Source organism: Hippoglossus hippoglossus, chromosome 7 (genome assembly GCF_009819705.1).
Source record: "Hippoglossus hippoglossus isolate fHipHip1 chromosome 7, fHipHip1.pri, whole genome shotgun sequence".
NCBI lineage: Eukaryota > Metazoa > Chordata > Actinopteri > Pleuronectiformes > Pleuronectidae > Hippoglossus > Hippoglossus hippoglossus.
The window spans coordinates 26,296,820-26,307,466 of NC_047157.1; the positions used below are offsets into that span (position 1 = coordinate 26,296,820).

The following is a 10,647-nucleotide window of genomic DNA, read 5'->3' on the forward strand; positions in this document are numbered from 1 at the left end:
TTAAAAATAAAAGCAGCTGATAGACGGTTAAAGAGCAAACTAACAAAACAACATCTTCACTTTCATATTATCTGTGAAAAGACCTGAAATGATTCGTCACATGAAACAAAGAGAATCGATCGTGAATCAATCGTATCAATCAGTTGGTCAAAATACAAACTTTGAGCTTTGAGCAACCTGAAACTGGAATCATCAAAGATCAATAAAAAGTGACAAAATTCTTCAGATGTTTCCCGGAAGTAGAGATTATAAAACTCATTGTAATCAACAAAGGAAACAGACTCAGTAGATTTCGGTTACAGTAAAGTTGTGATTTCCATGGTAACCGTCCGTCCTCAGTGGAAACAGATTCTCGAATGACGTCATTCGTCACATAACGAAGGTCGACGGATTTTAAGTCGAGATGGTCAGAGAACCGCCCCCTTATCATCACGCTCTAACCAATCAGAGGCAGGGTAGGGGGCGGAGCCAAGAACTGAAGCAACAAATTCAGCTTAAACTGTTTGAAATGGACATAAATTCTTCATGAGGGTAATTTGACACTAATTAAATCATTTTCAAATTCTAATTGTGATCAAAGTATTTGACTGTATTTTATAATTTTGGTCAAAAATTAGAGAATTAAATTAATTAAAACTAAATTACAGAGGTAACTTATCATTGTGCAGTTATCTTAAACTCAAAGTCACATTTTCTCACTTTTTCTGGAGCTTTCAACTGAAGACAAGCTTCTTCACTAGCGCTGATAGAGACGTGAGACGTTAGCTGTTTTCAGACTTGACCTCTGGGTGACGTCCGAAGGTCCGCGGCCTCTAAAGTGACACAAAGCTCTGGGAAAACCCGTACGTGGACCTTGAGTTGAGATCATTCGATCAAACAGACAAATGTGTTAAATGTGGTGATTAAAGTAAATTAACTTCACGTCAACACGTTACAAACAAATCATGTGAAGGGGCTGAAGGTATCACGAACATCGTAACAGCACACGAATCAGATCAAATTCAGTGATGAACTTCCTGTTTAGCCGGGCGTTCACGTAGACAGCCACGTGCGTCATTTGCATAATTGTTGACATACTTTGCTGTTTACGATGCGTGTTACTGGAGTGTTCCACTAGAGGGCACACGGCAGAACTCAGACCGTATAGAACGTCAGGATTTTCACGTAGACAGCCACGTCCGTCATTAGCATAATTGTTGACATACTTTGCTGTTTACGATGCGTGTTACTGGAGTGTTCCACTAGAGGGCACACCACAGAACTCAGGCCGTATAGAACAATCAGGATTTTAATTCTGTAAATAAAAAACACGTCGACACTGGAGGTCACATGATGCCTCTCCACTGCCCCTACTGTTCATGTGCGCACTGCTTCCTGCGGATGCTTAGCGTTAATTTAAAATGAAGTTTATCTCCAGCTGAGGATTTAAACTCAGAGAAACAGGCGGCGTGTTCAGTCTCCTCTCTGTCGTCTCGCTTCAAAAAGAAAACAGATAAAATACCTATAACGGTATCCATGCATATTTGTGACTGCTCATCTTACAAACACACACGCGCTCATACGGACGCACACACAAACACCCGCTGGCTCGCACACAAACACACACACACACTCACACACACTTTGCATTCTGGCGAGGAACATGCCTGAATGATTTTTTTATTTTTACTTTTTGAAATCAATAATTTATTAATAATTATTTCTTCTAACGTACACGTCTCTGTGGTGCAAACACTCGTCTTGAAAAGTTTGGGGTCGGGGGTCGATGAGGAAACAAACCAACGACTGATAGAAGAACAAAATAAGTCGTCATGCAAAAGAACGGACGATGAGATTTTTTTTCCCCCCCGTTGTGTCGTGTTGTTTTTTTTTCTTTTTCTCTGATATGGTTGATAAATTGATCAGAAGTGCTACTTCTACTGTACGAGGCTCATGCACGGAAGAACGCCATCACATACCCGACGACTTCCATCTCTATCTTTTTTGTTTTTAGTTTTTTTGGGGTTGGGGGATTTGATTGGAAGATGCAGGTGAACGTTTATGATACAAAATATGTTACAGTATGTACGTCTTGTCTCCTTTGGGTCTCACTCACTCACGCTTGCTTCGCATTGGTCGAGGAAATGCTTCACCTGAACGCTCACCGCTGCAGTGACACGTCTCTGATGGCGTTCACGCTCATCTGATCGTTTTCAGCTCGTCGTTGACATCGTGCCCCGACGCACAAAACACACAATGACACAGAATATCATTAAGTTCATTCAAAAGAGAAAAGTTTCACCCTGTTTTTTAGAAAACTTCTGTTCCACTGATTTTATCAACAATCGTTTCTTTCATCAGTGTTTTTTCTTCGAGTAAACTTGTTTTTATCCCTGAAATAAATGAACAAAAAAAGTTTTGTCAGTTACGTTTAAAATAAGTTACAGAAACCACTGAAACAGAGTCGTAGGTTTTCTGAACTGAATTTGTTAGTTTTGGTTTCACTTTGTAATTTAGGGACTAAAGAATTTTGTCTGACATACGTACGTCCTGTCGTCATCACCTAAGTGGGCGGAGTCTACCTGTACTTGACTCTGATTGGTTTGTAGACGGCGTCTGCCTACACTAGTTCAAATGCACCAAATTAACGTCTTTGTGGTTTTATCGTCGGAGGTGAAGAAGCTGCTTCCTCTTCTGTTTCTTCTACTGTTTAATTCTGTCTCTACTTCCTGTGATTGGTCCAAAAGTCCAAACTCTCCAACAAAGTGTTTTCACTGCAAACCAACAGAACCAGGTTCAGTTTGATCCAGACCCAGAACTCCTCTTCTGCTCTGAGGAACCTTTCACACCTGATGTTCAGGTTCAGACTGAACTGAAGAGTCTGAAGCTCTGAACCACACCAGGTGTGAAAGTGACCTGAACTAAACTGTAGCTTCTGAAATCCTCCTCATCTCAACGAAGATGTAAAAACAGATGATTTATTATTTTTTATGATATAAAGATCACCCTCCAATTAAAATCCAGAACTAAACACTAAATACATTTTTATTGAATTGAACTGAATCTTATTGTGTAGAAAGTAAACACCAACGTAAACGTCGACTGAGAGATTGAACTAAATCCAGTGGAACAGAAATAAACAGGACTTGATTTTTCCACAAATTTTACTACATTTTCAAATTTGCATGAATCTGTAGTTTTAATCGAGGTAACGTTGCGTTTCATTTGGTCGCCTGTTGGTGGCGTCATATCCCCTTTGTGCTTGTATCAGTGTTTGTCTGCCAGAAGAGTCAAAAGCGACTTTTCAGATCTTTGTGGTATTTAACTCTGCATTTGAAGCAGATGAAGGATTTTAGTCGTCTGACGTCTGGATCTTTTTCAGAGAAACGCTGACACTGTGTTACTGGACTTATTGTTGTGATAGAGTGACCCCTAGTGGTAAAAAACTGCACATTACATCTGAACCAACGTGCTGAAAACGACCAGAGTTCTCGTCATCGGGACAAACGTGAGTTTCAGGTGTTTCATTTCTCTTCTCCATTAAATCTATTGCAGAATACTCGTTATGTCGTCTCTCACTGAGACGTTCACATAACAAATACTTTTTTTAGTTGCTTTACATTTTGTTTCCCTGCATTAACGACTTTAGGTTTTCAACACACACATTATTATTATTAATGTTATTATTATTTTCCTGTTCAGTAGGTGATGCTATTTTCCTGCGTCTTGTAATGTTGCATATTTTGAAAAGTAAAAGGCTTTCGTTCCCGGTCTGGGACACGACCAGTTCACATAAGATTCATCCACAATTCAAACCTTTTCCCATTTAGAAAACCAGTAAATCCAGTTCTTCTCAGACCAGTTGAGCTCAGTGTCGATGTGTGAACAGCATAGATCAGTTAAACCCAGTTCTGTTTGGTTTTTCAGGGTCTTTCACCTCATGAAACCAGTCGGTGATGAAAGTTGAAGAGTTCTCGCTCATGAGCTCCTGAAAACGTGACCTGAAGTGACCTCCATCATTTATACACACTCGAACTCCATTTGACTCCAGAGTCGTCCCTCATCCTCGTCGAGGACATCGTGACCCGTCGTTGGGGGTTAAAACCTACAACCTTTACATTTTAAGCAAAAACAGTCCAATGCAAAAACCTGACGTAGTGACATTTCCTCTGCGACCTGGATTATAAGGAATGAAACCATCGAACGACGATGATGAGTCTGTCAGTCCGTCACTCGTTTCCCACAACAACCAACATCTAAAGTATCCAAAATACCAACGTCGGGTTTGTCCGTCTGCAATTTGTATCCGATCACAGATGAGTTCAAACCAGCGTCTGACTAAATGATCATCGGTCGACAGTCTCACAGATTCAGCAACAGAACCAACGTCAGCGACAAATATCCTCAGCTGCCATTTGTGTCCCTCCTGTGTTCGATGTGGATGCAGAATGGACCCGATGATCCCGTCCATCAGCTGTGGAGCGTCCTGATCGGTGGGTGAACTGTTCTCAGGGTCTGTTGGTGTCATGAGGTTAAGCGGAGTTGTGCGGGGGTCAAGTGCTTGTTGGGGTCATGAGGGGGGGGGGGGGCGACTCTTCAGACCCATGGAGACGTCCTGTCTTGATCTTACCTTGATTTCCCATCAGATGCCTTTTTGTGTCATTGTACATTTTGCCTCTCGACAAGAAGCCACTTTGTTCACGTTCATTCCACGAAATCCGCAAAATGGTGAGAGGAAGTGAAAGCGACCAGCGGCACTCAAAACCTCCTTCTGCGTAGTCTCCAGAATCTCAGCTAGCAGCGCTCCCCCCCCCCCCCGCCCTCCAGTTCAGGGTCAGAGGGTCAAGGGGATTTTTATTGTTCACGGTGCAGGGGGGGGGGGGGGGGGGGGGACTGGGGGGGCGGCAGGGAGGGAGGGAGGCAAGGGAGGGTGGAGGTTGCAGGTGAGGTCGGAGGTTATAAGGAGGAGACTTTGACGGTTTCATGGGTGTAGGCGGTGGCGCGGGTGTTGCGCAGGATGCCGGGAATGGGGACAGGCGACGGGGGGAGGCTGTCATCAGGCGTGTTGGCGGGCGGCGTGGGGATGCTGATGATGGCGGCGGTGTAATCTGGATTCCCGCAGTTCAACTTCAGATTGGCGCACTGGGCGTTGAGACTGGAACGACTGGGACACAGAAAAAATATATATAAAATCAGATTCTGATATGTACTTTATACATTTATATACACTCACTATTCATCTTTATATACAGTCACTGATCGTCTTTATTTACAATCATTGAACTTCTTTATACGAAGGAAAGGTCGTACGTTTGTGGAGGTATGGACGTGGTTTTGATGTGCAGGATGTCCAGCTCCTGGACGCTCCCCCGGCTGACGGACACCGTGGAGTTGGCCAGTCGCATGGCGGCTCTCCTCCTGGCCCGCCGCGGACAGCAGCCGGTGGAGTTGTTCTGCGCCCCCTGGTGGCTCGACAGGGAGGTGCTGCGACTGGTCCTGAAGCCGACGGACTCGGTCATACACAACTCGCTGTAGTTCATCTCGTCCGTGAACTCGTGGTTCTGTCGGGAGACGGAGGAGGTCAGAGGACAAATCACGTAAACACTGACGTCTTTAACGGAAGAAAGAAATTTAATATCACTTGTTTCATGTTGTTTGATGTGTGTTGTGTGTGTACCATGTGTGTTGTGTGTTGTGTGTATTGTACGTGCGTGTTCTGGATAGGAATGTGTACATGTATAAATGTGTAGGATGTGACTCACCGTTGTTTTCTCCAGACAGTGCAGCAGATGGTGATGTTGGTGCTCGAACGCCGATTTGTTCTTCACACACAGAGCTGTGCTGTCACTGTTCCGGTCCTACACACACACACACACACACACACACACACACACACACACACAAAGACACACATTTATTAACACTTATTAACAGTGGACATTGGCTGTTTTATTTTACACAAACCAAACAGTGACAGAACAAACAAGAATAAAATGTACTTATTCTCAATCAGTCTGTTTCATGAAAATTATGATCATTTAGAGTCAAATAGACCATAAAGCACCGGATGTGTTGGGGGGTGGATACCACAGTGTGATTGACAGTATCGTCCAATGGATGCAGGCTGCAGATGTAGGTGGGCGTGTCCTTGAGTTCATTTTGTAAATGATGAGTTGTCATTTAACTCGTCATTTTCAACAAGTGCAGTTTTCCAGTCTTGTGCTAAATATGTCAACAACTACGAGTCAGATTGTCCTGATCCCGTTCCTGTTCTCCGTCGGATGAACCATCGACTGTAAATAAAGATGGACAACACATCTTCGCTTCCTATCAGGATCCTGGAATGGAGCCAAAGTATCGAGGATACAAACGCAGTGCGATAAGACCTAGAGCGAAGAACTCAAATTTTGAATAACAGAAAACATCTCTGACAAACATTTGACTTTTTAGTTTGGTCCATGTCCCATCAGCTAACATGGGGGAGGAGGGGTTTATGACCTATACTGCAGATCTACACACTTTGGCTTCACTTTTGGGAGCCATCATGTCGTCCATCTTTATTTACAGTCATCGATGACCCCCTCATGTTTCCTCTGGCGCCTCCTTCAGGACAGACTCTGTACGTGTTTCCCTCCTGGAGTTTCTTTTTGCATCACGACCACAGAGTCGAGAGAATCCAGATTTATTTATATCAGCAGGAAACAGGAGAAAATATAAACTGGTCCTTTGAAACTTTTCAGATAAAACTTGAGAATTAAACATTAAAAACTTCACTTTGCACGATTTTCTTCAAGAGGCTTAGCAGGAAACGCGATGACACATATTATTATATTATATAATATTCAAGTCTCTCTTCTCTGGTTTCAGTCTGATCCCCTCCATCCCTCACACGGCTAATCTCCCGTCTTTTTCTTCCTCCCTGTTTCCTCTCATCTTCATCATCTTTCTCTCTGGTGTGATGTTTCACAGCTGAGAGGCTCTCAGAATAAAAAATCTCAGATTACACAAACACACTCATCTTCTTCTTCCCCTTCTGCTCGTTCTGTTCCTCCGCTCTCCTCCTTTTCTTCATCCTATTATTTTACACTTCCTCTCCTCATCCTCCTCCTCTTCCTCTTTGTCCTCTTTATGCTCTCTGTAAATCCAACAGTCATCCCGTTCTTGTTCGGAGCAGAAGAGGGATTACGACTCAACGATATAGGTTTGTGTGTGTGTGTGTGTGTGTGTGTGTGTGTGTGTGTGTGTGTGTGTGTGTGTGTGTGTGTGTGTGTGTGTGTGTGTGTGTGTGTCTTCTACCTGAAGCCTAAACCCATTTTACTGATAAAACATTTAAACCTGGTGAATGTTTCATCTTCTGCCTGAAGAAGAAGAAAAACTTGACTGAGTCGTGATGAAGCTAAAAGGTAAAATTAAACATTCACGTGTAAATTTACCTGCACGTTAACATCCTGTTTATTTCAGGATGTTAACGTGCAGGTAAATCTTCTAAACAACCTCCGAACACCCCAAAGATCATCTAGAACCCTCCTGTCAACCACTACAACTATTTAAATGATCCCGAAAACCTCCTCAATACTAAAGGAACTCAAGAAACTTCCCAAATCTACATGTAGAACCTCCTGAATGATCATTAGAACCTGCTGAAGACGTTCAGACCTGCTCACTGACCACAACCTGGAACTAAACCTCCATAAACCGTCTGTAGAATCTCTGAACTCATGACATGTGGACGACCTAAAGAACCCAGAGAACAACCTAAAGAACCCAGAGAACAACCTAAAGAACCCAGAGAACGACCTAAAGAACCTTTAGAACCTTCCCATCAAACACTTAAACATCTGTAATGTCTGTGGCTTTTATTTTGTCCCTTTGAGACAACAGGAAGAAGTGGAGTCCTGCGACCTTTAAACCTTGTGGGACAGATTTTTTGTTATATCACAAACACTTTTAATCTTTTCTCCGTCTTTCTCTCTTTCTCTTTTATCTCCACACCTCTTCTTTTACTCCTCGTCCGTCTCTGTCTCTGTCTCTTTCGGTTCTCTCTCTCCGGCTCCATCACTGTCTGAGTTAACTCGACTGCAATCCTGCAGCTGAAGTGAAGAACTATTGACTGTCACTGTGTGTGTTGTGTGTGTGTGTGTCCGTGTGTGTATGTGTGTGTGTCTCACCCCGATCGCTCTGTCTTCTTTATACTGGAGGAAGGCGTTGGTTGTTCCTTTCTTTGCCATGCGGATCCGAGCCAAGCGCACTTTCTGTCAAACAGAAACACAAAGGAAAACAGCACCGTCAGCACATCACACACGCACACTAACACACACACACACACACACACACACACACACACACACACACACACACACACACACACACACACACACACACACACACACACACACACACAGGCACTGCTTGTTGACTATAAACTCAGGTAACCTGCAGAGCTCAGGTTTAGATGTTAAAACAATTTCACCTCTTTAAAGGTTATTCCGTCATATTTCACTGATGACCTCACACATGTGGATTATTGACATGTCAACATTACTGTTAATGGAACATGAACCATGTTCGTGTAAAGTTAATTAATCTGCGATATTCAAATCAATATCATGCAACCTTTTCACCTCAAACCTTTGATGGTTCAGTGAGTGTGAACATGGAGAATGTTTTCTCTTTTACTCCCACTTGAAATATCTACAGCTGTTTTCAGACCTGCACTGAAGTCCAGACATTTTACTGAAATGTTCTGGAGGTTCTGTGCATGAGAACAAATATCTGAGTTTGTTGCTCTTGACATATTCTGGAACTTTTTCCTGTTGTTGTGAACGAGTCCGGACGATCTCCTGCTGCTGCTTCACGTGAGAAACACTAACTGAGTTCATGTCTGAAAACAGCTTAACTGATAAATTAGATGAGTTGAAGAGTGAAGCTGAACCGTAGATCAGGTAAAAAGACTCAGAAGTTATTAAAAACCAGAGTTTATCTCCAATATTCAACAGGAAACTTTAAAATATGAAGAATTTCAAGCAGAGTTTGGTGGATTTGTTACAGCCGCAGCTCTTCTGGGTCAGAAAGCAGAGGATCATGGGTAATATCCTCCAATCAGTTGTGTTACATTGATAAACTTTGTTTTTTCTCTACGTGAAAACCACTTCATCGCTCGGACCCGCAGAGGGCGCTGTTGCTCGGTAACAGTTACGTAGTGCTGCTTTAAGTCAGTGTTTGAAGCCCAGATAAAGTGTCAGACCTGCTGAGCCCTCATCTTGTCCGCTCTCTGGTTCTGGTGGTAGATTCGGCTGAAGTTGGAGACGATGACGGGGACGGGAAGCGCGATCACCAGGACGCCGCTCAGAGAGCAGATGGACCCGAAGATCTTCCCCGCGATGGTGTTGGGAACCATGTCACCGTATCTACAGGGAGAAACACATGGTCACATCATCGGTCAACCTCACTGCCGGAAAATCCCCAAACACTTCTTCTCCTGTAGAGCGATAGATGGATAGATAGATGGATAGATGGATAGATAGATAGATGGATAGATGGATAGATGGATAGATAGATGGATAGATGGATAGATGGATAGATAGATAGATAGATAGATAGAGAAAGAGAGAAAGAGAGAAAGAGAGAGATAGATGGATAGATGGATAGATGGATAGATAGATGGATAGATAGATAGATAGATAGATGGATAGATGGATAGATGGATAGATGGATAGATAGATGGATAGATGGATAGATGGATAGATGGATAGATGGATAGATAGATAGATGGATAGATAGATGGATAGATGGATAGATGGATAGATAGATAGATAGATAGATAGAGAAAGAGAGAAAGAGAGAAAGAGAGAAAGAGAGAGATAGATGGATAGATAGATAGATAGATGGATAGATGGATGGATAGATGGATAGATGGATAGATGGATAGATAGATGGATAGATAGATAGATAGATAGATAGAGAAAGAGAGAAAGAGAGAAAGAGAGAGATAGATGGATAGATGGATAGATGGATAGATGGATAGATGGATAGATGGATAGATAGATAGATAGATAGATAGATGGATAGATGGATAGATGGATAGATAGATAGATAGAATGCTGATTTCTCCTCATAAGATCTCACAGTCTTCCATCTAAAAGAATGCACACACACACACACACACACACACACACACACACACACACACACACACACACACACACACACACACACAGGTTGCTGGTTGCAGCCTTCACCTTTCATTGTACCGAGCCATAAATCACAGGAGCAGAGACGAGGAAGAGGAGATTAGAGTGTGGGCAGGAAGCCAGGACGGTCTGAGACACAGCGAGGAAGAACAAACTCTTCACGGCTGCACAGAGTCACAGTTTCTCTGTGAAACCGCTGAACTGTTTGATTTTTAGAAGTTTACATGTGTTCCATGTGGCGGCTGCGGGACGTTTGAGTTCCGAGCTCCAGGCTGCGACGGGAGAACCTGCAGCTCCGGCGACAGACGGATCAGACCAGATTAATACACTTCTCTGCTGCATCACTGAGCTCTGGCACAAACTCAACACTTCCTGAGTCTGATAACAGGAACTACATTTTAATAAACTCACTGAGCCAAAGACAATTTTATTATCTCCCCCAGGAACATAAATCAAACACAAATCAAGGTGCAGGGCG

The 10,647-nt window shown here is 43.0% G+C and overlaps 1 protein-coding gene across 1 annotated transcript in view; it reads right to left on the reverse strand.

Annotated features, from left to right (window-relative positions):
* Nucleotides 1-4,806: 4,806 nt before the first annotated feature.
* kcnd1 (potassium voltage-gated channel, Shal-related subfamily, member 1) overlaps nucleotides 4,807-10,647 on the reverse strand; it is a 39,512-nt gene continuing 33,671 nt past the window's right edge. The window contains exons 5-9 of the mRNA XM_034590587.1: nucleotides 9,224-9,386; nucleotides 8,147-8,231; nucleotides 5,742-5,830; nucleotides 5,290-5,540; nucleotides 4,807-5,143 (exon numbers count right to left, since the gene is read on the reverse strand). Coding sequence (XP_034446478.1) covers nucleotides 4,936-5,143; nucleotides 5,290-5,540; nucleotides 5,742-5,830; nucleotides 8,147-8,231; nucleotides 9,224-9,386 — 796 coding nt within the window. The 3' untranslated portion in view covers nucleotides 4,807-4,935. The remainder of the gene's footprint in view (nucleotides 5,144-5,289; nucleotides 5,541-5,741; nucleotides 5,831-8,146; nucleotides 8,232-9,223; nucleotides 9,387-10,647) is intronic.